Raw genomic sequence first — 23,223 nt, 5'->3', positions numbered from 1 at the left:
GGTGGGGCAGCCTCTCCTAAAACCGATGTGAAAAATACTTAACGCGGAACGTGTTCCCTGCTGAAATAAAACCTGGACAGACAGCCCCCAACTCTGAGGAAGGACAGAGTCTGCGGTGCAGGGCCCATGTGGGCTGCACGTGTTTAACCCCAGCACAGTAGCAGAAGGTGAGGCAGAGTCTCCGCTGTCGGCGACGGCGCCGTGAGAAGGTTTTTCTTCCTGCATGCGACACTCGGCTCGTCTGTGGAGCCACGTGCGGCCCGCGTCTGTGCCGGGGACCCGCGCCCCGGCCGCCTCGCTCCCGCACTGCCATCTGCCCGAGATGTGGAGTCGGACCGCGGATGGACTCACGTGGCCAAGGAGGAGACAGAAACGCACCCGGTTCGTCTGTGAGAACCGAATCAGGGGTACGGAGGATCACGCGGGACGGACAGCTCCAAGGAGCAGGATCCTCCTATGTTTAATGTACTGTCGGGAGTCTGGGGCTCCGTCGGTTAAGCGTCTGCCTTCGGCTCAGGTCACGATCCAGGGTCCGGGGATGGAGCCCCGCGTCCGGCTCCCAGCTCGGCGGGAAGCCTGCTTCTCCCTCTCCACTCCAGAATGCAGGAGAGCACGTCCGCGAGTGCACACCAGATCCTGACAGACAAAGGGCCCCAAAAGCCGGGGCCTGGCTCGCGGCGGAAAGAAGTGGGGGTTCCGCGGGGAGACCGACGTCCGGGGTTCGCTGCCGTGCGCTGAGAGCTCCCTGGACAGGAAGTGTGTCCTGGGCTGTGGCGCTCATCCCTCGGGGACGCCGTTTTAGGGAACTGAAAGGGCCCCTCGGTCCCGGGAGGGCAGGAGCCATGTGCACGGACCTCTGTGCGCCCTCAAGGGCCACGGGGACGCACCGGAAGCTCCTCCCGGCACGAGGGGCACCGGACCGAAACCCGCGCTCCCGGGGTCACCTTGTAGTGAGGCTCTCTGTAGAACTCAACCCCTGAGAGGGTGAGAAACGGCTGTTGCCATAAGGTCAGGACTCGGAAGCTGTCGGGAGGCTCTGCCGCTGCGCAGGAGCCACGGGAGGGCGACCGCGACCACCGCGGCCCCGAAGGGAGGGCACAGGCCTCAGGAGCGGCATGGGGAGCGCCCGCACTGCGGGGACCTTGCCGTGAGGCCGCAGGACGCAGACCCCTGCCCGTGCCCCATGGGCTCAAGCGGCTGACGGACCAGCGCGGGAGGCAGAGGGACGAGCAGCTTTGTGGCGACAGTGGCCCGAGGATGGTGGGGACAGCAGCGTTCAGAGCAAACAGCCCCACGTCCTCACGCGACTGGCGAGCTGCCTCGTGTGACGCTTCTAGAATGAGGCGTGAGGGCGTCTTCGAGACCTGGCAGCCGACGGGGCCGTGCGAGGGCAGGAAGCAGGTGCAGCTGTTGGTGGCAGATGCCGGGGACGGTCTGGGAAGGCCCGTGGCTGCGAGGAGCAAGATGCTTGTGACGCCCACGTTCTGGAGGCTTCCGAGGCAACCTGAAGATTGACAGGAAGGGTCGGCCTCCGGATAGAGGGGATATCTGAAGGGGTGTTTTGAGGGAGGTTTAGCCAATGCCCATAAAGGTGGGGTCGGAGCTCTGTGTCAGGCCACCTGGGAAACGTAGGCACCGGGCGAGTCCCCAGGAGAAGGGCTGCGGGCCGGGGGCAGTGGGCGCCTCTGCGGGCCGGAGGCGCAGACCTTCCCACCCTGGTGTGCGCTGCGGTTTCTCTGGGGAGGGCGAGAGTGCCTGGGAAGGGACAGACGCGGGAGGGTGTGTGTTTCTGGAATGTTCTGTGTGCCCGCTTTCCGGAAGTTCATTAACCTGGAAAACAGTAATAGATGTGCCTACAGATACGTTCGTCAGGGACAAAGGAAAGCGGCCGAGAGGAGCCGCATGGAAATTGTCTACAGCGTTACCGTCTCCCCAGCGCACTGCATACTCGTGTGTTCCACAGAAAAAGTGCTGTTTAAAAGGCAAATTTAATACAAAGTAATAAAAAATGAAATAAATAAAATTGCAAATTTAGTTTAAAATTTTAATTTTTTTTAAAGACCTGCACTTGTCTAGATGGTTGTAGACAACGACTTTTTTTTTTTTTTTAAGATTTTATTCATTCACTTGAGATAGAATGAGAGAGAGAGTGAGCATGAGTGGGGGAGCTGCAGAGGGAAGCAGACCCCTCGCCAAGCAGGGAGTCTGATGCGGGGCCCAATCCCAGGCCCCTGGGACCATGACCTGAGCCGAAGGCTGATGCTCAACCGACTGAGCCACCCGGGTGCCTCTAAAATTTTAAATTTAATAAAATGCTCAAAAGATGATATCAGGTAAAAGTCATGCACAGTTCAACTTCAAGCAGGGAGCGAGTGTGCCGGGGTCGCTCGTACGCACACGCACACTCTGGTGACCCGGACACAACCTGGGGGTTAGGGGCACCGTCCCCGCATGGCAGAAATCCCGCCTCAACTTTTGACTGAGCTGCAGTCGCCCGCAGGTGACCGGAAGCCGCCCCAATGGCCTGAAGCGGATGACGACACCCTCCGTGGACGCACGCCTCCTACCTGGTGTCCCTCGGAGCCACGAGGCAGAGAACGAGCCCCATGGCGTTGTGTGTGTCGCACGCTCTGTGCCAGGCTGGCCCGGCCGTCCCCCGTCAGTGGGAAAACCGTGTGGACCCTCGGAGCCACGCGCGCGTCTCTGCAGGCGCAGCACAGAGTCGGGCCTCGCGAGCACCCCTTCTCTGGTGGGAAGTGTTGTTACGGCGGGCGCGGGAGGGGGGCTGCCACGGAGGACGGGCTGCGGGGACGGGCCTCTGACCCGGCGCTGGGGAGGCCGGGTGCCATCCCCGTCACTGGTGGGGACTCTGTCCCAGGGTCCTCGCCGGCCACAGGACACGGGCCCGTGGGGGGCGGCTGCCGCTGCCCACAACATCCCCATCCCTCATCCACTGGGAGGGAGGCACGTGGGCCCTAGGACCCGGACGGGGCAGGGGGGGAGGCGGCCTCGGCCATCCTGACTGTTTCCAGTCACCATTGTAGTGAATGCAAAGGCTCCTTGAGTCTCTCCACCTGAGCCACCGGGCCCTTTGGTCACCAAGACTGTGGAGCGTGGTCCCGGGGGAGCTTCCCCAGTGAGTGGCGTGCGGGGAGGCCCCAGCCTCCGTCCCGCTGCCTCCCTGGACAGGACCCTCTTGGGGTGGCGCCGCAGGGACCCCTTGCTGGGTTGACGCTGAGCGCCCCGGGGCCTTGGGTGCGGTGGGTAAGCAGGAGGCGACGTCCTGCCCGTGGATGTCCCCTCCACTGCGAGGACAGAATGGAAGCAACGAGAGAGCAAATAAACTGCATGTTCGAAGGAAATGATGCTACGAAACAGGGGAAGGAAAGTAGAAAGGGGCACAGAGGTGGGGCGGGGACAGGCCGGCCGGCCGCGGTGCCAGGAGGCCGAGGTCACCGTGACAGGAGGTCGGGGAGAACGGCCTGGCGGAGGCTGCGGGAGGACGGGTAGGAGGCGCGTGCCGCGCAAAGGTCCTGGGGCAGATGTGGGCCAGGTGGTCAGGGGTGACCAAGGGGAACCTCGGGCTGGAGTTGAGGGGTCAAGGTCAGAGTCCAGCCAGGTCAGGTGGGACCTTACGGCCACTGAGGCCTTTGCTCCTAGACGAGCAGGAGCTGACATGAGGGCACAGGCGGGAGCAGGGGGGCAAGAGCCCTCCACCTCAATGGGGCTGTGGGAGCCCTGCCTGCACCCCGCATCTGCCCCCCAGGTACACAAAGCATGAAGATCACCCAGGGACTGTGGCGCCGTCACCAGGCACCCAGCCTTGTTGGCGCTCCGCTAGGACCTCGTCCCCCACGCGTGAGTGGGGGCCCCCCGCAAGGTCCAGGGCCAGGGAGCCTGGGGGCCCACAGCAGCCCCTGTTCCTGCTTCCGAGACCCTGGTCCGGTCAGGCTCAGCCCCAGGCACCGGGCCTTCGGACGTGCTCCCAGCAAGGAGCCGCGGAGCTGCGGGGGACGGCTGTGCTTGCGGAGGAGGACCACGGAGCTCAGTGGCTGGGTGGGGGCGGGGGTGTTGGCGGCCGCAGGGAAGGTAGTCCGGGTCTGGATTCCTGCGGAGGCTTCCAGAGAGGGCCCCTCTCAAGGCTCAGGGACACCCCTGGGAAAGGCCTGCAGGGGGCCGGGACCCTCCCCCCACACCAGGACTCCTGCCTCGGCCTCCTGTTGGGGAGGGGAGGGGAGGGCTCTCACTCCGGACACACCCAGGACCCGGACGAGCCCCTTCACTCCCGCCCTTCACCAGCCCTCAGGGTCCAGGCCACACCTCCCTGCTTCCGGAGTGTGCCTGCCCCCCCACAACCCTCCCCGGGGCCTGGGCCAGCCTGGGACACCTCCCTCCTCTCTCTCCTTCTGTGTCTCGGCGTCTCTCCCCCCGTCTCTGTCTCTGCGGTGGCCTCTGCCTGCCCGGCCTGCATTGTTATCTCGGAACGAGACGCCCCTAAATTCTGACCTGATCGCTCCCTTCCGGCCTGCACCCCTCCCTAGTCCCCTGTCCTGGGGCAAAGGTCAGATTCCCGGGCTCACCCCTCTCTGAGTGGCCCTTGCCCGTCCTCACCGTCCTCACGCGAAGAACCCTCGGATGTCAGTGTGAACCGGTCTCACGGGGTGGGGTCGGGGTCAGGGCATCCCGTGCCCAGCCTTGGGGATGTTATTGTCCAGTGGCACAGGTCCCCGGGGAGCCTGACAAGCAGACAGTCGCCGTGACGGAGCCCGTCCCCCTGGGAAGGACCAGGTGGCAGGGAGAGCTTGGTGCCCCGCTGACCCCAAAAGCTGGTCCGAGGCAGGGGACGGGCGTTGCCGGGGAAAGTCCTGTGGGCGGGCCGGGTACTGCGTGGCCACTCACCAGAGGCGCGGCGGCCGGCGGGCGGCCAGGACTGCGGTGGGGTTTCGGGAACTGAGTCGGGAGGGGCCCTCACCATCCCTGCACACAACCTTCACCCCGAGGTCCCTGCTCTGCCTCAGTCTCTGCTCAGACGCCAAACCCTGGGTGGGGTTCTCTTCTGGCCCCCCAGCTTGCTCCGGAGGGCGCCGAGTAGAGGCCACGCTGCCATCTGCACATGCAGCTGGCTTCTGTGTGTCACCCTGCCTGACCGTTCTGGGGGCCAAGACCCCACTTCCCACTGCAGGCCTCGCCCCCCAGCTCAGGGGTGTGGGGGGCTGCCCCACGCAAGGCACTGGACGCAAGGGACTCCAGCTGCCCCAGGGAGAGGCTGGGTGGCGGACGAGTGAAGCCTCGGGGAAGTCCGTGGGCCAGAGAGCCCTGGAGCCCAGTCTGGGTCCCTGAGTCCTAGAGGCCCTGAGTCCACAATAGCTCTGGGTCCCCATATGCCAGAGCTTGGCCCAGGAGGGGTCTGGGCAGCCCCAAGCTTGGTGTGAACAGGGCAGTGGGCTGCTCCCAGGGCCCAGGGTCCCCCTCATGTCCTGGACTGGGATGGGGGCTCAGGGATGCCCCAGCACTCAGCCTGCTGGCAGAGAGCTGGGGAGACAGGGCCGCTCAGGGCTGCGCTCTGCTGCGGGGTGGGGGGTGTGGCCACAAGAGAGCATCCCGGGGTCGGAGAGGAGCAGCGTCCCGCCGAGTCCGCCAGGCTATTGAGCTGGGGGTGGCCCAGGAGCACCCTGGGGGGTGGGGGACGGCAGACTCGGGCGTTTACACAGCGGGAGGGGCCGGCTGGCACCTGCAGAGCTGCTTCCGAGGGTCTGCCGAGCCTCCGCAGATAAGGCATTAACAGCTGGGGCGGACTGGCCGTCAGATCTGCTGACGCCAGGCGCCTGGGGCAAGGTGCCAAAGGTTCCCTATAAAGTGCCGGGGCTCTGGGCCACTGGCCACTCACCCTCCGGCTGCTGGCCTGTCTCCGTGGGGAGGGACCTGCCTGGCGACCACCATGGTGAGGCTCGTGCTGCCCAACCCGGGCCTGGAGGCCCGGATACCCTCCCTCGGCCAGCTGGAGACCATCGAGGCGGAGGAGGCCAGCTCCAGGCCCAAGTGGGACAACAAGGCCCAGTACATGCTCACGTGCGTGGGCTTCTGCGTGGGCCTGGGCAATGTGTGGCGTTTCCCTTACCTGTGCCAGAGCCACGGCGGAGGTAGGCCACGGGGCTGGGGGGACGGGGGATGGCAGACAGGGGCCTGGGTGTGAGTGGCGCCACGTTCCCCTGGGACGCCAGCACCCCCGGGCCGCGGGCAGGACGGCACGCATTTGTGCCTTCCCTCGGAGCGCCACGTGCCTCCACGCGTGTGCCGGGGGCCGGGCCGGGCCGGGCAGGGCTGGGCTGGGTGGCCAGTGGTCCGGGGCCGTCTGTTCCCAGCTCATGGCAGGAAGTGAGGGATGCCCTGCCCCTGCGTGCCCAAGTGTCCGGGTGTGGGGAGCCCTGCCCTGTTCTCGAACACATCTGACCTGCATGTGGGGGTCTAAGAGGAGCCGGCCACTGCTCCGGATGGAGCCCGCCCCCCCGAGTCTGGCAGGGCAGCGAGCCCAGCTGTCTTCGTGTCCACCATGGGGCCCCATCTCAGCTCTCCCTGTGCTTGGTGCGTGTCCTAAGGCCAGAGCTGGCGCCACCTTCCTGGAGGGACGGGGCAGGCGACCCGCACAAGGGCACCCTGGCCTCGACCCCTCCTGCCCCCTCCAGAGGCCTCCGGGGGCCTTGCCTGCAGCCCAGGGGTCTCTTTCCACAGGTTGAGGCTGCCCCTCCCCCACCCACAGGTCCCCCAGGGATGCTGGGTCAGTGTCCTCATGGCCTTGTCCCCTTGCCCACCGTCCCAGTGTCCGTGGGCTCCGGGATGTCCGTGTGTCCATGGCTCCTGCCTGCCTTGGCCCCCAGCCCTGACAGGGGTGAAGGCAGAGGGGTCTGGCTCTGTGAGCCGGCTGGCGGCTGCTCTGCGGACACAGGCGCTCCGGGGACGGGGGTCAGCAGGGGCTGTTTTCCTTCTGTCTCTGAAGGACCTACAGGCTCTTGCCTGCGCTTTGGGATGTGGAAGTTTGCTCAGGAAAAGCAGAAGTGGTTCCAGGTCAAGCCCAGCGGCCCTGAGTTCCCGCGATTTGTCTTTCCCTCCTGTGCTTCTGGGAGGCGGGGACCGTGGCGCTGGGGGCAGGGGGGTGAGAGACGGGTCCCCAGGAGCAGAGCCCCTGATGTCAGCGCCGCTTCCTTCTGAGACTGCCCGGTAACCTGCCCCCCGGGGACCGCCCTAGGGTCTCCCCAACCCCTCCACCCTTGCTCCGTTCCACTGGGAGCTCAGCACGGAGCAGACTCCCCGCCTCCCCACTGTGGGCTGCGTGAAGCCCGCCTGACGGGGAAAGGGGCCGTCCCTGTGCCGTGTGGGGCCCCAGGACCTCAGGGGTGGGCCTGCTCTGTGGGCGGAGGCCAGACGCCCGTGCCCGAAACCAGGGCGTGTGGCACCACGGGAGCCACCGGAGGAACGCTTGCCAAGTAAATCCCGGAGGCTGTGGGACCCCACAGAGAAGTCACTGTGGGGAATGGGGGCTTTCGGGGCCGCCACACACTGCTCTGATTCCACGGGGGCCGCCACACACTGGCTCTGATTCCACGGGGGCCGTGTGGGAGCCCCGCTCCCAGACCCTGTGGACTGATGGGGCTGTGGCTGGACCGGCCCGTGGGCGCCGTGTCTCCACAGCCCAGCTCCACCCTGACCGAGGCGCGGGGTCCCGGCTCCGGGACGGGAACCGGGTGGGAGCGGGGTGAGGGCGGGCACTGGGCCGTGTCAGGAAAGGTCCTCCGACTGGGAGCAACTCTTGTGTGTGGCCCCAGGCGGGGGGTGTCGGGGATGTCGGACCAGAGGCCCGCAGAGCCGGAGTCCGTGTGGCCTCTCGGCCCCTCCCCTGAACTCCCCGCCCTGGGCCGCTGGCTCTCTGGGCACGGGCTCCCCTCCCCGAACACATCTCGGGCTGGGCTTTGCTTCAGGAGATCCCCATGAGCTCAAAGAGCACGGTCCTTCTAGGCCTTGGCCAAGGGGAGCCCGCGCTGGCCCTCCCGGGCCCTTCCTGCGCCCCCACACCCCTTCCTGCGCCCCCACCCCCTCGCAGCCGGCGAGCTCTGGAAGGCTGGGCCTGGGCTCTACCCTGGCAGCCGTAAGTCACACTGGCCACCCTGACCAGGAGGCCCTCGGGCTGGAGGCCACTGCGCTTCCGTCTCTGGCCCCCAGCCCCATCCTGGCTGCCGGGAGCAGTGCTCATGGGTGCGGGACCCCCAGCCTCCCCCCCAAGCTCTGTCTGTAGTGACCTCACGGCTCCCTGCCGACCGGGGGTGCACTGGGGCTCGGTGGGCCCAGGGGACGGGGAAGGGGTGGCAAGGCCCCTTTGGGCAGAGCCTTCTGGGCCTCGAAGGGCCTCGTCGTGAGCTCCAGGGTGCAGGCCCCAGGGGAGGAGGGCCCCAGGAGTCAACCCAAGGTGGCGCCCATCCCAGGGTCACGACCTCCAGGTCCTGGACAAGCTGCCGCCCCTGGGTGCCCTCTCTGGTGCCCTCCCCAAGGCCGGCTGAGAGCGGGCCCGTGCCCCGGGGCACTCTAGGTGCTGACTGGGACCCCCAGAGCAGACAGGCAGCTGGAAGGGAGGCCAGGGGTGGGCCAGACCCAGGGAGTGAGGAGCTCACGGCCGCGGCATCTTCCCCGCACAGGACGGCCGTCCAGCCCGCGGGTCAGTGACTGGTGCCGGCTGCTCAGAGCTGCGGGCAGGAGGCCAGAAGGCCAGGAAGGCCCTGGGGGAGGGGCCGAGAGGCCATCCTCAGCTGCCTTTAGGGACCCGGTGAGAGACACGCGAGAGAGGGGCCGTGCTGGTCCGTGGGCCCCTGGGGGAGGCGGCCGGTGCCCCCAGCACACCTGCTGCTCAGCCCATCCGCAAGGATGCCACGTTTCCTGGACCGCTGCGGGTGATCGGGAAAAGCCCAAGTCCGACCCGCACTATGGGCGGCCTGTCGAGGGTTTGCAATCAACCCTCCAGCCTCCCGGGCGCCTCCACAGCCCAGCACGTGTCTGCCGGCCGTGACCCTGCGCCTGGCCGGGGGCTCACAGGGCTCCTCTCTGGCAGACCTGCTCCGCGCCCCCCTGCCCCAGTCTCCCCGCCAGGGTTATGTGCCGGCAGGTGCGTCTCCTGCGGGCACCAGCCGCTCCTCCTGCCCCGCCCGCCGCCTCCACCTGTTCCGCCCACCAAGCGGGCGCCGGGCAGCACCAGGAGGCCCGTCTCCCAGGACCTTTGGAAGCACATGTGGGCGCCACGGTGCCCGCCTCTGACCTCCCTGCTTCCCCACCTCGCCCCACGGCGCTGGTTCTGAGAGGAAAGCCGTGTGTCCCTGGGGCTTTCTCTGGAACCAGGTATTGCTGGAGAACATGCTTGTCCTGGGGACGAGCAAGGGGCCGAGGTCCCGGGGCTGGGGGCGCCAGGGGGGCGGGCCCCAGGGGACCCAGAGGGCTCCGCTGGGGGGTGGTGTGGACGCGTCCCCCATGCTCCACTCTGTCCCTCCACGGGCCATGCCCGCTGCGAGCCGAGCCTGACGCACAGGGAGCCACTGGTCTGTGGGCCCGGAGGGGCTCCCGTGAGGGAGGGTGCCGGGAGCGCAGGCAGTGGCAGACGCGCCCTGGATAAGGAGGTCTCCCAGTGAGGTTTCCAAGCATGAATAGGAGTTTCCTGCCGGCGATTGAGGGGCGGAGAGACCGGTGGTGAGAGCAGCATCACGAGACAAGGCCATGGGATGGAAGGGCGTTTGCAAACTTGGTGTGCTGCCGTGCGCTTGTTTTCTTGGTACTTTTGCTCGAAGGTTTTCAGATCAAGCCTCTAAGGAGACGTTGGAGAGGAAAGTCTTTTCTTTTTGTAACTAGACCCTCACTGACACGGGGACCCAGCGAGCAGGTCCTGCTGGGCTCTGAGTGGCCCGGGCTGTGCCCCCATACCCAGGGGGCATCTAGCTGGTGGCTCTTGGTCTCCTGGTACCTGTCCTTGGATTTGCTTTTATGTCATTGTCAAGCCCACACCCCTGAGTTCCTGGAACTTGGACCCCTGCCTCTGACGCAGCCCCAGCTTCTGAAGGAGCCTGGTCCTGGAGCCCCGGCTAGGGAGTGAGGCCACTCGGGCAGTCCTATGTGTAGGACAACGACCCACGGCAGGAGGCCTGGCGCTCCCAGCATGAGGACCCCACAGACAGAAGGACGGAGACATGTGAGAGCAAGAAGAGAGACGGCTGTGGCTCTGTCCCCTCACACATACACGCAGGCACCAACACACGCACACATGTGGACACGCCCACCCACTCGCGCACCTGCACACAAGGACACTCACGCCCGCAGGCACGTATGTGTGGACACACAGTGCCCCCGCCTGCCTCCCCCGGGGCCCTCTAGGTCAGGGTCTGAGTCCCACCCTGACCAGGAGAGCAGCACCCAGAGGTGGAGGCGGCCGGCGCAGGCGTGGGGGTGGGAGGAGTGGGGTTGGGGTGAAGGACATGACAGATTCGGGGAGCAGGACAAGCAGAACGAGCAAGTTGGAAAGGAGCAGGGGGCGGCGTGGCTTCGGGCCAGGGGCTGGAGAACATGGGGAGAAAGGACGCGGTGGGGGGGGGGAGCAGAGCGGCCTGAGGCTGTCCCAGATGCCCCTGCTCTTGGGGCGGGACCCCAGGCCGGGCAGGGGCCAGTACCGTCCCTCAGCAGGTCATGGCCGGCCCCCATCAGCGCGGACCGAGAGCCATCCCGGCGAGAAAACAGCCCAGCTCAAGGGTCTCGGTCCACAGGGGTCTAGGGAGTCCAGCGCCTGTGGCTACCAGGCGGGGACCCAAATCCCCCGTCAGTCCTGAAGCAGGGAGCGTCCGGTCTCCGCCACAGAGCCGCATCCTGGCTCGCGTCCAGGCCGGGGGGCACCACGGCTGCGCTCATCACTGCTGGGCAACGCTCAGCACCGTCCCCCGCCATGGTTGCGCCTCAAAAGCCTCCTGGGCTTCCAGGCAGTCTGGGGACCCCAGTGGTCGCCTTTACAATTTCCCTCCTCGACCTGCTCTCCGACACCAAAGCTGGGGGTTTTGTGAGATGCCGGGGGTCCTGGTGACTCCACGAGGGCGGTGAGGCCCCTGCTCGCGCGCGTCCAGGCTGGCCTCCCGAGGCTCAGAATGACTCCCTCTGGTGCGCGACTGCCGGGTCAGCCTCGGAACCCTGGGCTCGCGGGACCTGTGCCCTCTGACCCTTCCCCACCGCCCAGTGGAGGCTGCCGAGCCTTCCCACGCTCCGTCTAGCACAGCGACCCCGGCGCTCATTCCCAGGGGCCGCCGTGGGCTGCGGACAGACGCTACCGCGGGGCAACGGTGTGAGGCAGCTCCGTGGCAAATGGTGCCCGTGGCTGTGAGGTCCCAGGCCCGTGCTTGTGCTGCCAATCTGAGGCGCTGTCGACAAACACCGTGTCCCCAGAGGCCCCGCGCGCTGCCCCCGGCCCCCACTGCCGCCTTCTCCCCACGCAGGCGCCTTTATGATTCCGTTCCTCATCCTGCTGGTCCTGGAGGGTATCCCCCTGCTGCACCTGGAGTTCGCCATCGGGCAGAGGCTGCGGAAGGGGAGTGTGGGCGTCTGGAGCTCCATCCACCCGGCCCTGAAGGGCGTCGGTGCGTGTCCGGGGCCCTGCCCAGAGCCAGGGTTCACAGCGGCACCCCCCTTCCTTCTCTGCCTAATTTCAGGGACAGGAGGGGCCCAGGGCTCCACACCCAGGCCTGTGCAAACCCATCCTTGGGCTCTCAGGGGACCGTGGGCCACAGGTCCAGGCCCCATCGCGCCCGGCTACCAGGGACCAGCCGGGCAGCTGAGGCCATCCTGAGACCCAGGTGCCCAGGGCATGAGGGTATAGACACGCATGGAGTGTAGAGCCCCTCCTCCCCACCCAGATCAGGGCTCAGCAATGGCCAGACCGACCAGGAGGGGCGCTGACCACGGAGTTCCTTCCTAGCACTGACCCCTCCCCCCAGCGCCGACCCCTCCCCCCCAGAGCGGACCCCTCCCCCCCAGCGCCGACCCCCTACCCCCACACTGACCCCTCCCCCCCAGAGCGGACCCCTCCCAGTGCGGACCTCTCCGTCCGGCCCTGACCCCTCATCCCCGCAAGGCCCCCCACTCCTGAGCAGTGCCGGTCTCGTCCCCCAGGCATCGCCTCCATGTTCGTGTCCTTCATGGTGGGCTACTACTACAACACCATCATCGCCTGGGTCATGTGGTACTTCTTCAACTCCTTCCAGGACCCCCTGCCCTGGAGCGAGTGCCCACTCAACGCCAACCGGACGGGTGAGACCTGGCGAGGCCGTGGTGGGGACGGGGCCCCGGCGCTGGCTGTGGGGGGAGCCGCGCCCTGGGACGGGCGGCCCACGGCCCACGAAGAGCTGTGATTTCCAAGTTCCGGAGCCGCCGTAGCTCAGGTCTTGCAAAACCAGAGCCCGTTTAAGGCTTCCCTCTCGGGAGGGGTGGCAGCACCTGTGTTGTTACGGAGGAGACGGGACACCTGCCCACCTGTCCCCGCCATGCAGGCAGCGGGTGTGGAGTTCCAGGTGCCCCAGAGAGCTGCTCCCCAACATCTGCAGGGCAGTGTCCCGCTTCCCACTGGCCTTTCCTGCCCAGTCCCCAGAGGCTCTGCAGAGCGCTCTCGCCCCTCACTGTCTGCTCCTTCTGGGGGTGGAGGGCCCTCAGGGAAAGGGGGAGCGGGCCCTAGGCTGTGGCCCGTGAGGGCATGGGGACGCGTGAGAGCAGGGGCCGGGCTATGGGCACACACGCCCATCGGGACGTGGGCGGCCTGTGTTGTGAGCGTGGGTCCGACAAGCCGATGTGGCCAGTGCGGTTTGCTGCACGGATCCCTCCAGATGTGCTGGGGTGGGGGCCGGCAAGGCAGGCCCCTCGGAGTCGAGAAAGGACAGGGCCCACCCCCATGGCCTCTCTTGCTGCTTTCAGGGACCATTCAGGTCACGGTCCCTGTCTCTGGAGATGGAGTCGGGGCCCTCCAGGACTGATGGCTTCCCTCTTCTCGGGGTGTCAGGCTGGCCTGGAAGGGCACCCAGGACCCTGGAGCCCAAAGGGATGAGACCGTGTGAGGTCGAACACTGTGGCCCGGGATGGGCCTCAGCCAGGGAACCGTGGAGACCTGTGACCCATGCGCGGCAGAGCCTCTGGCCGAGGGCCGACTCCCAGCTCAGCCTGTGGGTCTCTCATGTGCCTGTAGCGGGGCAAGAGGGAGAAGGGAGGCAGCGGAGGCCTCATGTGCACAGGCGCGTGTGTGTGCGTGTGTGCACAGGCGTGTGTGTGTGCGTGTGTGCATAGGCGTGTGGGTGTGCATGTGTGCACAGGCGCGCACGTGTGTGTGCACAGGCGTGTGGGTGTGCGTGTGTGCACACTCGTGCCGCGAGTCGTGTCTGTGTGCGGTGCACGTGTTTGTGCGAATGTGCACGCGTGCGGGCGTGTCTGTGAGCACGCGTGCGGGCGTGTCTGTGTGCACGTGTGCGGGCGTGCACACGCGTGCTTGTACGCACAGATGTGTGTTCGTCGTCCCTACTGTCACTGTCCCGAAGCACAGCTCGGGGCGGGGCTCCTGTCCTTTGCGGCGGCTCGCACTCCCTGACCCGCTCTGACTGGTGGGGACGCCCGCCCCAGGCTACGTGGACGAGTGTGCCCGCAGCTCCTCCGTGGACTATTTCTGGTACCGGGAGACCCTCAACATCTCCACCTCCATCAGCGACTCCGGCTCCATCCAGTGGTGGGTCCTGCTCTGCCTGACCTGCGCCTGGAGCGTCCTCTATGTCTGCACCATCCGCGGGATTGAGACCACCGGGAAGGTACTGCAGGGGGGTCACGCTCAGCCGCTGCGAGGGCCCCGCGTGCTCACTGTCGGGGAGGGGCCTCTGCTGCCCCCGCGCTCGAAGGGCTGCGGGCAAGTGGCCGCGAGAGCTGGGACCGGGGAGCCGGACCACCGCAGTTTCAGGACGTGGGTAGCGTGGGGAGTGGGCACCTCTTCCTGCCTGCAGCCTGGGGGCCGGGCACACAGGGAGGGGCGGGCCGCAGGTCCCACACTGTCACCCCTTCTCCTCGGGAGCCTGCTTGGCTCCGCCAGCCCCTTGGCCCACACCTGCCCTGTCCGCAGGCCGTGTACATCACCTCTACGCTGCCCTACGTCGTCCTAACCATCTTCCTCATCCGTGGCCTGACGCTGAAGGGAGCCACCAACGGCATCGTGTTCCTCTTCACGCCCAACGTGAGTCTCCCAAGGTCGGCCCAGGCCCAGAGGGCCCAGCAGAGGCCAGGCTGGGGGACGGCCAGCTCTGGGCCCCTCGTGGCATCCAGGCAGGGCCTGTCTGCTCGATGGTGACCATGTGGACCGAGGGCGGCCACCACGGGCCGTGCGCCAGCTGTCCCCTCCAGGAGCCCTGCGTCCCCGTCCCCAGACCTTCCAAGCATGACTGAGGGTCTCTGTCCGGCTGCAGGTCACGGAGCTGGCCAACCCGGTCACCTGGCTGGATGCGGGGGCTCAGGTCTTCTACTCCTTCTCACTGGCCTTTGGGGGCCTCATCTCCTTCTCCAGCTACAACTCTGTGCAGTGAGTGTCGGGGGCTCTGCCTGCCCGCCTTGTGCCTTGGCCTCCCCAGCCCCAGGACGGGTGAACGGAGGAAGGCGTAAGGGTGGCCCCGCTGACCCCGGGTCCCTGTAGGGCTGTGCCCGTGGGTGCAAAGAGGTGTGCTGCGGCCTCAGGAGGGCTTTCAGGAGCGAGGAACCCCCAGGGAGACCCGTTTACGACCCGACCTCCCCTGGTGTCTCTGCCCCAGCGATCACGAGCGCTGGTGTTCACCACCCTACGCCCCGTCGTGCCTCAGCACCCAGAACCCCAGGAGGGCCGGCCCCTGCCGTCCACCACGGCCTGACACCTTCGTGGAAGGGGTCCAAACTGCAAGGGCCCTTCACCTCCACAAGCATTATGGGGCACTTCCCTGTGCCCCACCTGGTGCACCAGGACCGTCCTGCTGGGACCCGTGGTCCAGCAGAGAGACAGACAAGCCACGGGAGTAGACGGGATGGGCGTAGGGCCAGGTGGGCTCACCCGCTGGCTGTGGTGTTGGTGGGACAGGGGCAGCCGAGGGGATGGACCTGACAGCAGGTGCTTCTTAGCCGGGGCCGTTTGCCCACTCAGTGCTCACCAGCGACTGGTGCAGTCACATTCCCAGCTCTGCCAGCCCCAGAGCACGCCCCTGCCCCCCGCCCGCTCCCTCTCTGGGCAGACTGGCCTGTTCCCAGCCTTTCACCACATGGACGGCCAGGAGCCGTCCTCCGTGTCTGGCTTCCGTCCCTGAGCACGACTTCCTCGGCGTCCACCCCTGCTGCAGCCTGTGTCACGCCTCCTGCCCTTCGCGCTGAGGATGCCCAGGCGTGGACGGGCCACACGGTTGCCCTCCCCCCCTCCCACGATGGACACAGGAGCTGTTTCCACCTTCTGGCGATGGCGAACATTCGTGTCCGAGCTCGGGGGCTGACGTGCCTTCACTGCCCGTGGGGCGCCGGGGCGGGGCTGCTCTGGAGTTAAGGGCTCAAGGGAGTGTTTTCCACGGAGCCCACCCCATTTCCCATCCCCCAGCCGTGCAGCAGCGCCCGATCCCTGCTCCCCTTGCCAGTGCCGGTCATCTGCCCCCGACGCCGGCGGCCAGAAGCATCCGAAAGGGTGTGGGTCCTGGCGGGTGGGGCTGGGGCGTCGGGGCTGTGTTCTCGAAGTGCTGAGCCAGGGTATGGGCTTCAGGTGTCCAGTGCAGGGGGCAGGGCCCAGCCCGTCTCCTCGAGGTCCCACGACCCGGGGCAGGTCTCCAGGGCCAGCGTGGCGGGGTCCTGGGGACACGGCGGGAAGGGAAGCACGGGGTGGGCTGCGTCCCTCGTGGCTGCACCCTCCCCACTGGGCACCCCGTGCCTGTGCCGATTGGGTGCTGACTCCGGCGGGCGGGCGTCCCCGTGGGCCATGACCAGACGCCATCCTCACGCAGCAACAACTGCGAGCTGGACGCTGTGATCGTGTCGGTCATCAACGGCTTCACGTCCGTGTACGCGGCCACCGTGGTCTACTCCATCATCGGCTTCCGTGCCACGGAGCGCTTTGACGACTGTTTCAACACGTACGTGGTGGCCCCCTGCCCCGGAGCTCGCGTGTGGTCTCCGGGGAGCCGCCAGCCTGCAGCCAGCCCCCTGTCTTCCCAGGAACATCCTGACGCTCATGAATGGGTTCGACCTGCCCGAGGGCAACGTGACGCAGGAGAACTTCGAGGAGATGAAGCTTTGGTGCAACAGCTCAGATCCCGAGGCCTTCGCAAGGCTGCGCTTCCAGACCTGTGACATGAACAGCTTCCTCTCAGAGGTTGGGCCCCCGGGGGGTGCTCCGGGGATCCCCGGGCTGGGGCAGGGGTGAAGGCGCCGCGCTTCCCCATGAGCCGAGATCTGATGGGCCCGGAGTCCCGGGCGCCACAGAGCCTGTGCCCCAGGCCTAAGGCCAAGGCTGGGCCCTGGGGCCCCAGCGGCCTGGCCCCCCGCAGTGCCCGGCGTCAAACACGCCAACACCCCCAGGTCCACAAGTGCTGGAACTCCGCCGACAAACACGCAGACGTGCGCTGACCGAGCCCGCGCCCCGCCATCCTCGCGGGCATGGCTGACTCCGGGCTGGCTGACCCCGCCCCTGTCCCCGGGCAGAGCCGTGCTCTGCAAGCCGTCCTCTGAGGCACAGATGGCTCTAAACGCCAGGCTCAATGAGCAGCGAAGCTGGCACGTGGTCAGGATTTATGGGCCAATGGGACTTAAATTTTGAATTTTCTACTTTGGACCCATGCGCTATCTGGGGACATGTCGCACACGTTCAGTGCCTGGCATGGAGTCCAGTGGCCGGGGGGCGACAGGCTCCACAGGAGCGAGGTGTGCCAGAGAGAGCACAGCCAGCAGAGCAGGGGGGCGACCGGAGGGTCCCCTCACCAAGTCTGTCCCCCGATACATGCTGGACAAGGGGTGGCATTGTCCGAGGGCACCGGAGCCTCTGAATTCCTTCTCCTCTGGAAGCTGAGGGAGGCGTCAGTGCTCGGGGCTGTGCATGGAGCGTCCCCGGGGCGCTGAGTCCCAGCCCCACCACCCCTCACCCTGCCCAGGGTCCGGCCGGTGCTTCTGCCCCGGTTTTGCCTTCTCACGAAGTTCTGCAGAGAGAATGGAGAGTTTGTGTCCCGGGGCTGGCTGGCTTCTCACTCCCGTCCACCCACGGGGTCAAGCTGCTCCCCTGCGTGACGCACGGATGCTGGCCGCTCCCCTTTCCTCCTACACTCCCCGGCGGCCCCGGGCACGATCCGTGCGCGGAAGGCAGCAGCCGTGTCCTCTGAACTTGCAAATGCTGTGAAGTCGCTTTGGGAGCCCTGACTTGGGAGGGAGTCCCGGGGACAGGGGCAGCCCGGCAGGGAGCGCTGGGCCCAGGGCGCCTCACTCAGCCGCCAACCCCGCCGGACACACCTCGGGGGAGGAGCTGAAACAGGGGTCTCGCAGACCCGCGTGGGGCTACCGCCCCTGTCCGGCGTTGGAGCCCACGCTCCGCCCGCGGCCGCTCAGCTGGGCCCACTGGCCGCAGGTCCGGGACGTCTGCTCTGGGCACTGGCTCAGGCCTCGCGGAGGTCACCCCACACCCTGAGCCCAGCTGTGCGGCGTGCGTCTCAGCGAGCAGATGGTCTCTGCAGGGGCACGGGTCTGTCTGGGCAGCCCGGGGCCCTGACGGCCGCTGAGCAGGGCAGCCCTTTCCTGGTCGTCAGACTAGTTCAGCTTTAAAAATACAGCAGGGCCTAGAACACAGGTTCTGGTTTTTTCTCCGAACGGCTCGGCTCAGCCCTCTGCTCGCCCGGCGGGGCTCTGCGGCTGCGGCGCTGTCTGGGAAGGATGGGGCCTGGGAGGGGCCCTGGGGGACCTCGTTGCTCTGTGACACCGCCCCACCCCTGCAGGGCGTGGAGGGCACCGGGCTGGCCTTCATCGTCTTCACGGAGGCCATCACCAAGATGCCCTTGTCCCCGCTGTGGTCCGTGCTGTTCTTCATCATGCTGTTCTGCCTGGGCCTGTCGTCCATGTTCGGGAACATGGAGGGCGTGGTCGTGCCCCTGCAGGACCTCAGGATCATCCCGAAGAAGTGGCCCAAGGAGCTGCTCACGGGTGCGTGGGGCCGGGGCGGCGAGCACGGCTCTCGGGGCGCGGCCAGGGCACGGGGTCTCCGTCCGCAGCGGCCTCGTTCTCTGCCCCACAGGCCTCATCTGCCTGGGGACGTACCTGCTGGCCTTCATCTTCACGCTGAACTCCGGCCAGTACTGGCTCTCCCTGCTGGACGGCTACGCAGGCTCCATCCCCCTGCTCGTCATCGCCTTCTGCGAGATGTTCGCCGTCGTGTACGTGTACGGCGTGGACAGGTAGGAGGGAGGCCGTGGCGGCGGGCGGTTTCCAGCGGGGGTAAGCGGGTCAGGTTTTGGGGGGGGCGGGACAGCCCCGCCGGGACTTGGGGCCAAGCGTGCACGGGCCTGACGCCCGTGTGGCTGAGGGCAGAGGGGCTGGGCCACGGACAGATGTCCACCGGAGCAGTCCGCACAGTGTGCCCTCCAGCTTCCAGACGCTTCCGGACCCAGCAGACGGGGCACTCTCCGGCATGTCGGGGGCGGAAGGAAAGCAAAGCGCTACCGTGGAGGGAATTCGAGACCGTGTGGCCAGAGCCGCAGGGTAGGAAAGGTCGTCACTGAACCACCAGTTGAAGGTGAAGCACTACCACGTCCCGTGCAGGCGGCCGGAGTCCCGCACAGGCCGCCCGAGACGCGGGCGCTGACGGGCCGGGTGGGCAGAGCAGCCCCGGGGCTGGGGTATGGGCAGCAGACGTGAGGGCCAGAAGCTCCCACAGCAGAGATCCAGGCTGCCCCATGAGGTCCCAAGGAGGCCACCAGGCCCAAGGGGAGGGAGCTCAAGGCCTTTCTAGACAGAGAGAAGAACAGTGGGTGAGCAGGCTCGTCTGAGGCCTATGTGGCCAGACACCCAGGACATCAGGCCCTGATCAGAGAGGACCCCAGGCCCAGAACATGGCACCTGGGCTCCCGCTGGGAGATGGGCTCCCCAGGGCCTCAGAGACCACCTGCCTGCGTCTGTTACCATAAAGCACGTACAAGCCGCTGGAGGGCCTCCTCCACCCACGAGAGCTCCCCGCGCAAATGCGGATTTCCACAACACACTGTGAACCCGCCTGGGAGCCAGGGAGTGGGGGGGGCTGCGGCCACGACACCACCAGACGCTGCGGGGGAAGGCTGCTGTGCCTGCCGCAGGTTGTGATGCAGACCTGTGACAGCCTGCACGAGGGCACGGCCGTCTGGGACCGTCTGAGGACAGTCTGAAGCCGGACGCTGGCAGAGCTCTGTTCAACACGCCGTAGGGAGGACATCCCTGTGCACAGGAGACTCCTGCTGGGTCCCACCTGGGGACGAGGCCTGGGCAGCAGTGTCCCTTGGACTCTCTGCGGCCCTGGACAGCACGTGGCCACGTTCTGCGTGCTCCATGCCAACATCGAGAGACAGTGGACTCCGGTGCAGAAGAGTCCGGCCTGGACAGGCGGGAGACGGTGCAGGGCCACAGCCCTGGTGGGAGTCTGGGACGGGGCTGCTGGTCGGGCCACCCTCCGCCCTAGATGCACGGGCTGCAGCTCTGCATGAGTCCACGCGGCGAGTTTACAGTCTGGAGCTCCGGGCAGCGGCACTGCAGACAGTGGAGCATCCCGCTGGTCTCCTAAGGCGGCTTCTGACGCAGGAACTGGGCTCTCCTGGAGGGGCGGGTCTCTGGGCAGAGGAAGAACGGGCTGCGGCACCGGAGATGGCGACGCCGTCAGGGTTGCACGGCCGGCCGCCCTCTGCTGCGCCGGGGTCGCTGGCCTGTGGAGAAACCCCTGATGGCTTCCTTCCCGCCTTGTGTCCAGGTTTAACAGGGACATCGAGTTCATGATCGGCCACAAGCCCAACATCTTCTGGCAAGTCACGTGGAGAGTGGCCAGCCCGCTGCTCATGCTGGTCATCTTCCTGTTCTTCCTCGTGGTCAAGGTCAACGAGGAGCTGGTCTACAGCGTCTGGGACCCTGCCTACGTGAGTCGCGGGGCTGCTGGGGGGGGCAGGGAGGGTCTTGGTCCTGCAGGGTGGGGAGCCTGGGGTGTACCTCCCCTCCCCCACAAGGGCCAAAAGCTGACCCGCGGGGGCGGGGGCGCCTGCCCCGAGGGAGACCCTGCGGGCTGCTCACTGCCACTCTCTCTGCAGGAGGAATTTCCCAAATCCCAGAAGGTCACATACCCGGGCTGGGTGTACGCTGTGGTCGTCATCGTGGCTGGGGTGCCCTGCCTGGTCATCCCTGGCTTTGCCATCTACAGGCTGCTCCGGGACCGCTGCCAGAGGCCAGGGGACCGCCAGGGGCTGGTCAGTGGACTGTCCACGGCCTCTATCAATGGGGACCTGAAGTCCTGAGTGGCCCAGCCTGGCGTGTGCGGCCGTTGGTGTTGGGGAGGTTCCAGGCCACACACTGCAGGATCGCACACGTGTGAGTGTGCACAAGTGTGTGTGTGTGTGTGAGTGTGCTCGTGCTGCACAGGTATGTGGGGGTGTGCGTGTGTGCGTTTGCAGAAGTTCGTGTACACGTGTGAGAGTGTGACATGTAGACTGTGCATGGGGGGCTGTAGGGAAGCATGTGTGATGCGTGTGTGTGCACATGTGTTTGAGGACGTGGTGGGCGTGTGCATACATGTGCTGTGTGCGTGACTGTGGTATGTGGGTGTGTTGTATAAACGCGTTTGTGCACACACGGCCATGTGTGCGTGTGTGCGTGTACACACACACACACACCTGCTGCACACACACACACACACACATGCTGCACAACCCCAGGGCCCTCGCACCTGCTTTGTCACGGGTGTGGTGGGGCAGGTGCCGCTGCCGGGTCCCGCCACATCGGCGCCGAGGGAGAGTCCCGGCTGGGGCGCCGTGGGGAGGCTGTGCCTGCTGAGCGGCCGGCAGGAAATGGAGCAGGTGCTCCCTCGGCCGCTCAGCTCCAGTCCTATCGACCCTGGACCCAGGAGCTCACAGCGAGGTTGGGGTACTGGTCCCCCGCGATGAGAATGGCCCTTCTCGAGCCCCTAGCTGTGAGCTCCAGAAGACTCCGCCGAGTCCCTCGGAGGTCTGGCCGCCCGCCCGCCGGCCTTGGCAGGATACGGGCTCCGAGACCGCCGACCCCATTAATCACTGCTCCTGGCGGCCGCGGATGGGTGAGCGCTCAACAAAACTCAACTTGGCCTAAGTGAAGGCGGAAACCAGCCTTTGAGTTTTCGTAAGAGGGCATATTCCCTGCATGAATTTTTAGCTAGGTGCTAGAAAAGGCGAGTTACAGGGTAACTGGGCCATAGCCACCAAGGTCAAGGACCGTCCGTGTGTCCCGAACTCAGCAGGGACCGGGAAGCCCACGTCCTCGGCGTCCCTCGGTGAAGCTGGTGCTGGCTCTCCCCTCCCCGTCATGGGAAGGGTTGTTTTCTGGGATTCGACAGCCTGTCTCAGCCAAAGTCACTGGGCACCTAGGGTGGCCGTGTTAATGAGCTCACCTCCACTCTCCTTGGAAAAATCTCAGTTTATGTAGCTGGGTTTTCTGATCATCCACTGGGCCGGGGTGGGGGCCTGGGTGGAGCATGGATCCCCAAGCCATGTCCCCCCTACTCGGTTGCCCCAGGGCCCTGTCCCTGTCCCCCTGCCTCCCGCTCCTCGGTGACACACAGTTCAGCCCTGCAGCCCCGCTGTGAACCTCCAAACACCGGCGTCTGCTGTCCTCTTATGCTGCTGGTCGCCTGGCTGCCTACAGAATCCTCAGGGGCTAACGGCCCGCCGTGCAGGGTCCCCCGTCCCGCCACACTCCAGCCTCCGCCTTCTCCCAAAGCCCCCCCAGCGGAGAGACCAGCAAGCAGCCCCCCAGGGGTACACCACCCGCCCAGGGCGCGTGAGGAGGAGACGGGCGGGGGTGGCCCCGGGTGCCCATCCAGTCATTCTGTCCCCCGAAGAGCACCTTGTTTTGCAGATCTGGCGTATTTGCAAGTTGTTGGAAATGTGGGATTTGTGGGCATAACATGCACCGGTCTAAGTAAATCACTATTTCATAGTCTCAGCCTAAGTGTTGTCTAGATGCAGAGGGTTGAGCGCACAGCCGGGCCCCGTCACTCAGGGGAGCGCAGGACCGCGGTTCTGGGGGGGTCGTTTTCTCTGGAGAAGTCATGACACAAAACTGCTGCGTCTACGGGGCCCTGGGCGTGGCGTGTGGCCCTGCAGAGGCAGGAGGAGCGTGGGCGGTGGACTCAGGGTCGTGGTGCCCCAGTGAGGTCAGGTCCGCGGGGCTGGGGGCGGTGCCCCAGTGAGGTCAGGTCCGCGGGGCTGGGGGCGGTGCACCTGCCCTCCCCATGCTTCCCTTCCCTTTCTCCCACCCAAGAGTCAGCGGAAATGTGTCCACCACGGCCCACATCTCTGGAACCCACATATTCAGGCCCATGTGAGACCAGCGTCCTGGGAGGTGGGAATTTCACATCTGGGCCCCAGGCTGTCCCGCAGGCATCCACTGGGGGTCCATGGGTCCAGGAGACCCCGCCGGAGGCCCAGGCTGAGTCTACTGTGTCAGCCCATTATGGGCCATCCCACCGCAGGAGGACCCCACGCAGAGGGGACGATTTGGATGTCCCCCCGCCTGGCTGAGCCCCTGTGGCCACAGGTGCCTTGCTGTCCCACCGCTGCCTGAGGGCACCCTTGGCCGCTGGGGGCAAGAAAAGAAGCCCCTCCTGCCCCACCCTTGCCCCTGCCCCATCAGGGGAGCCCCACTCCTCCCCCAACCTGTGTCCCTGCACGTGGTGGGTGCCTGTGGGGGCCTGGGACTCGTGCTGTCACGGCTCTGCATCACCCCTCACGGTGACAAGTGAGGCTACAGTCGTCCCGGAATCAGAGGGTTGATTAGGAAGTCAGTGGTTTTTATGAAACAACTGAACGAGCCAGTCTTGGGAGTTCTGGCACGTCCCCGACGGGGAACAGGATGCGGCACGGGGAACAGTTCTGGCACGTCCCTCACCGGATGCGGGCTGGCCGTCAGCCTCGGGCACCAAAGGAGGCACAGGCAGAGGGCGTGGGGTCA

General features: G+C 66.4%; 1 protein-coding gene across 1 annotated transcript; it reads left to right on the top strand.

Moving 5' to 3' along the window:
* Positions 1-5,938: 5,938 nt before the first annotated feature.
* SLC6A19 (solute carrier family 6 member 19) lies at positions 5,939-22,221 on the top strand. The gene is made up of 12 exons (XM_032337842.1): positions 5,939-6,140; positions 11,505-11,645; positions 12,178-12,315; positions 13,669-13,850; positions 14,156-14,266; positions 14,496-14,608; positions 16,035-16,163; positions 16,246-16,402; positions 18,009-18,213; positions 18,305-18,464; positions 20,003-20,165; positions 20,334-22,221. Exons 1-12 carry the CDS (start codon positions 5,939-5,941, stop codon positions 20,535-20,537), a joined length of 1,905 nt encoding a protein of 634 aa, XP_032193733.1. The 3' UTR covers positions 20,538-22,221.
* Positions 22,222-23,223: the final 1,002 nt, after the last annotated feature.

This window comes from Mustela erminea, chromosome 3, assembly GCF_009829155.1.
Source record: "Mustela erminea isolate mMusErm1 chromosome 3, mMusErm1.Pri, whole genome shotgun sequence".
In the NCBI taxonomy this organism is placed as follows: Eukaryota; Metazoa; Chordata; class Mammalia; order Carnivora; family Mustelidae; genus Mustela; species Mustela erminea.
The sequence above is the reverse complement of the archived record's forward strand: the minus strand, read 5'-3'. Positions and strand labels throughout refer to the sequence as shown.